The sequence below is a fragment of the Stegastes partitus genome, unplaced genomic scaffold (genome assembly GCF_000690725.1).
Source record: "Stegastes partitus isolate 25-593 unplaced genomic scaffold, Stegastes_partitus-1.0.2 Scaffold1339, whole genome shotgun sequence".
In the NCBI taxonomy this organism is placed as follows: Eukaryota; Metazoa; Chordata; class Actinopteri; family Pomacentridae; genus Stegastes; species Stegastes partitus.
In genome coordinates, this window is record NW_007579070.1 from 61,767 (window position 1) to 62,801 (window position 1,035).

At 43.7% G+C, this 1,035-nt stretch overlaps 1 protein-coding gene across 1 annotated transcript in view; it reads right to left on the minus strand.

Moving 5' to 3' along the window:
• The window catches only part of LOC103369859 (protein NLRC3-like), a 33,299-nt gene that overhangs the window by 24,958 nt on the left and 7,306 nt on the right, over positions 1 to 1,035 (minus strand). Inside the window, exons 2-4 of the mRNA XM_008298697.1 lie at positions 589 to 661; positions 278 to 506; positions 5 to 198 (exon numbers count right to left, since the gene is read on the minus strand). Of these exons, the coding sequence (XP_008296919.1) occupies positions 5 to 198; positions 278 to 506; positions 589 to 661 (496 nt within the window). The remainder of the gene's footprint in view (positions 1 to 4; positions 199 to 277; positions 507 to 588; positions 662 to 1,035) is intronic.

A 1,035-nucleotide genomic window follows, 5' to 3' on the forward strand; every position in this document is an offset into this window, starting at 1 on the left:
CTGCTCTCCTGGATGCTGCTTCAATCTGTCTGACCTCATGTTCCTCATTGACCTCTGCAGTCCCTCCCTCTGTAATGTACAGCTCTGTGTAGATCTCATTCAGAAAAGCTGGATTTCCTGCTTTAGCGAGCCCCTCAAACACACACTGGAACTTCTTCTTCAGGTTAGATTTGAGTTGACAAGCTGGAGCAGTAGTTCCTGAATAGACAACAACAAATAAGATCAGTGAGTGGATGTTAGTAAAAATGTGAAGGAAGAGTTCAGGGAAGCCTCTTACTGATCTGCAGACGGTCAGCTAACTCCTTGTGCTTCATTTTCCTCAGGAAGTGCAGAGTGATATTCAGAAAAGCTTGCTGGCTGTTGCTCCTCTCCTGTTTCTCTTCATTGTCCACCACTTCCTCATCCTTATTCTGCTTCTCTAAGCATTCTGGGTAATGTGGACTCAGAATTGTCTGCAGTTTCTTCAGTTCTTTCTTCACAAACATGACAATGTTCTCCTCAAGATGCTGGAAAAGAATGATAAGGTCTTATGTTATAATTCTTTTTTATCTGAAGCTAAAGTTGGAGTTGTTGTGGTTGTTTGCCCACCATAAACAATGAGTCCAGGTCGACTGCATGCTGCTGGACAGAGTGACCAGTGGAGCCCTCTGACTGTCCACCACTGTGGAGAAAACAGAAGGATGTTCTTATAAAACAACACCTTTGCATACGTAGCTTTTCGAGATATTTCACACATATGATGATAGTTTCTGGATAACACCGATGACCCCTTCACTTGTCCGTATTATACGTCATTATTTCTACAATTATTTGAAGAAAACCCTGTTGTCCTTCTCAATTTGTGGGAAACCTAGTGGCTCTGATCTGATGGTAAAATCTTAGCCCCCCCAATACAATGCAGAAGTTTACAGACCCTCCATAAGCCGGACACCCGAGTTGTGGTAACTCCAGGCAGCAGGTCAGACTCAGGCTACGTTCACACTGCAGGACTTGATGCTCAATGAGGATTTCTTTGTGACTTCCTTCACGTTTCCA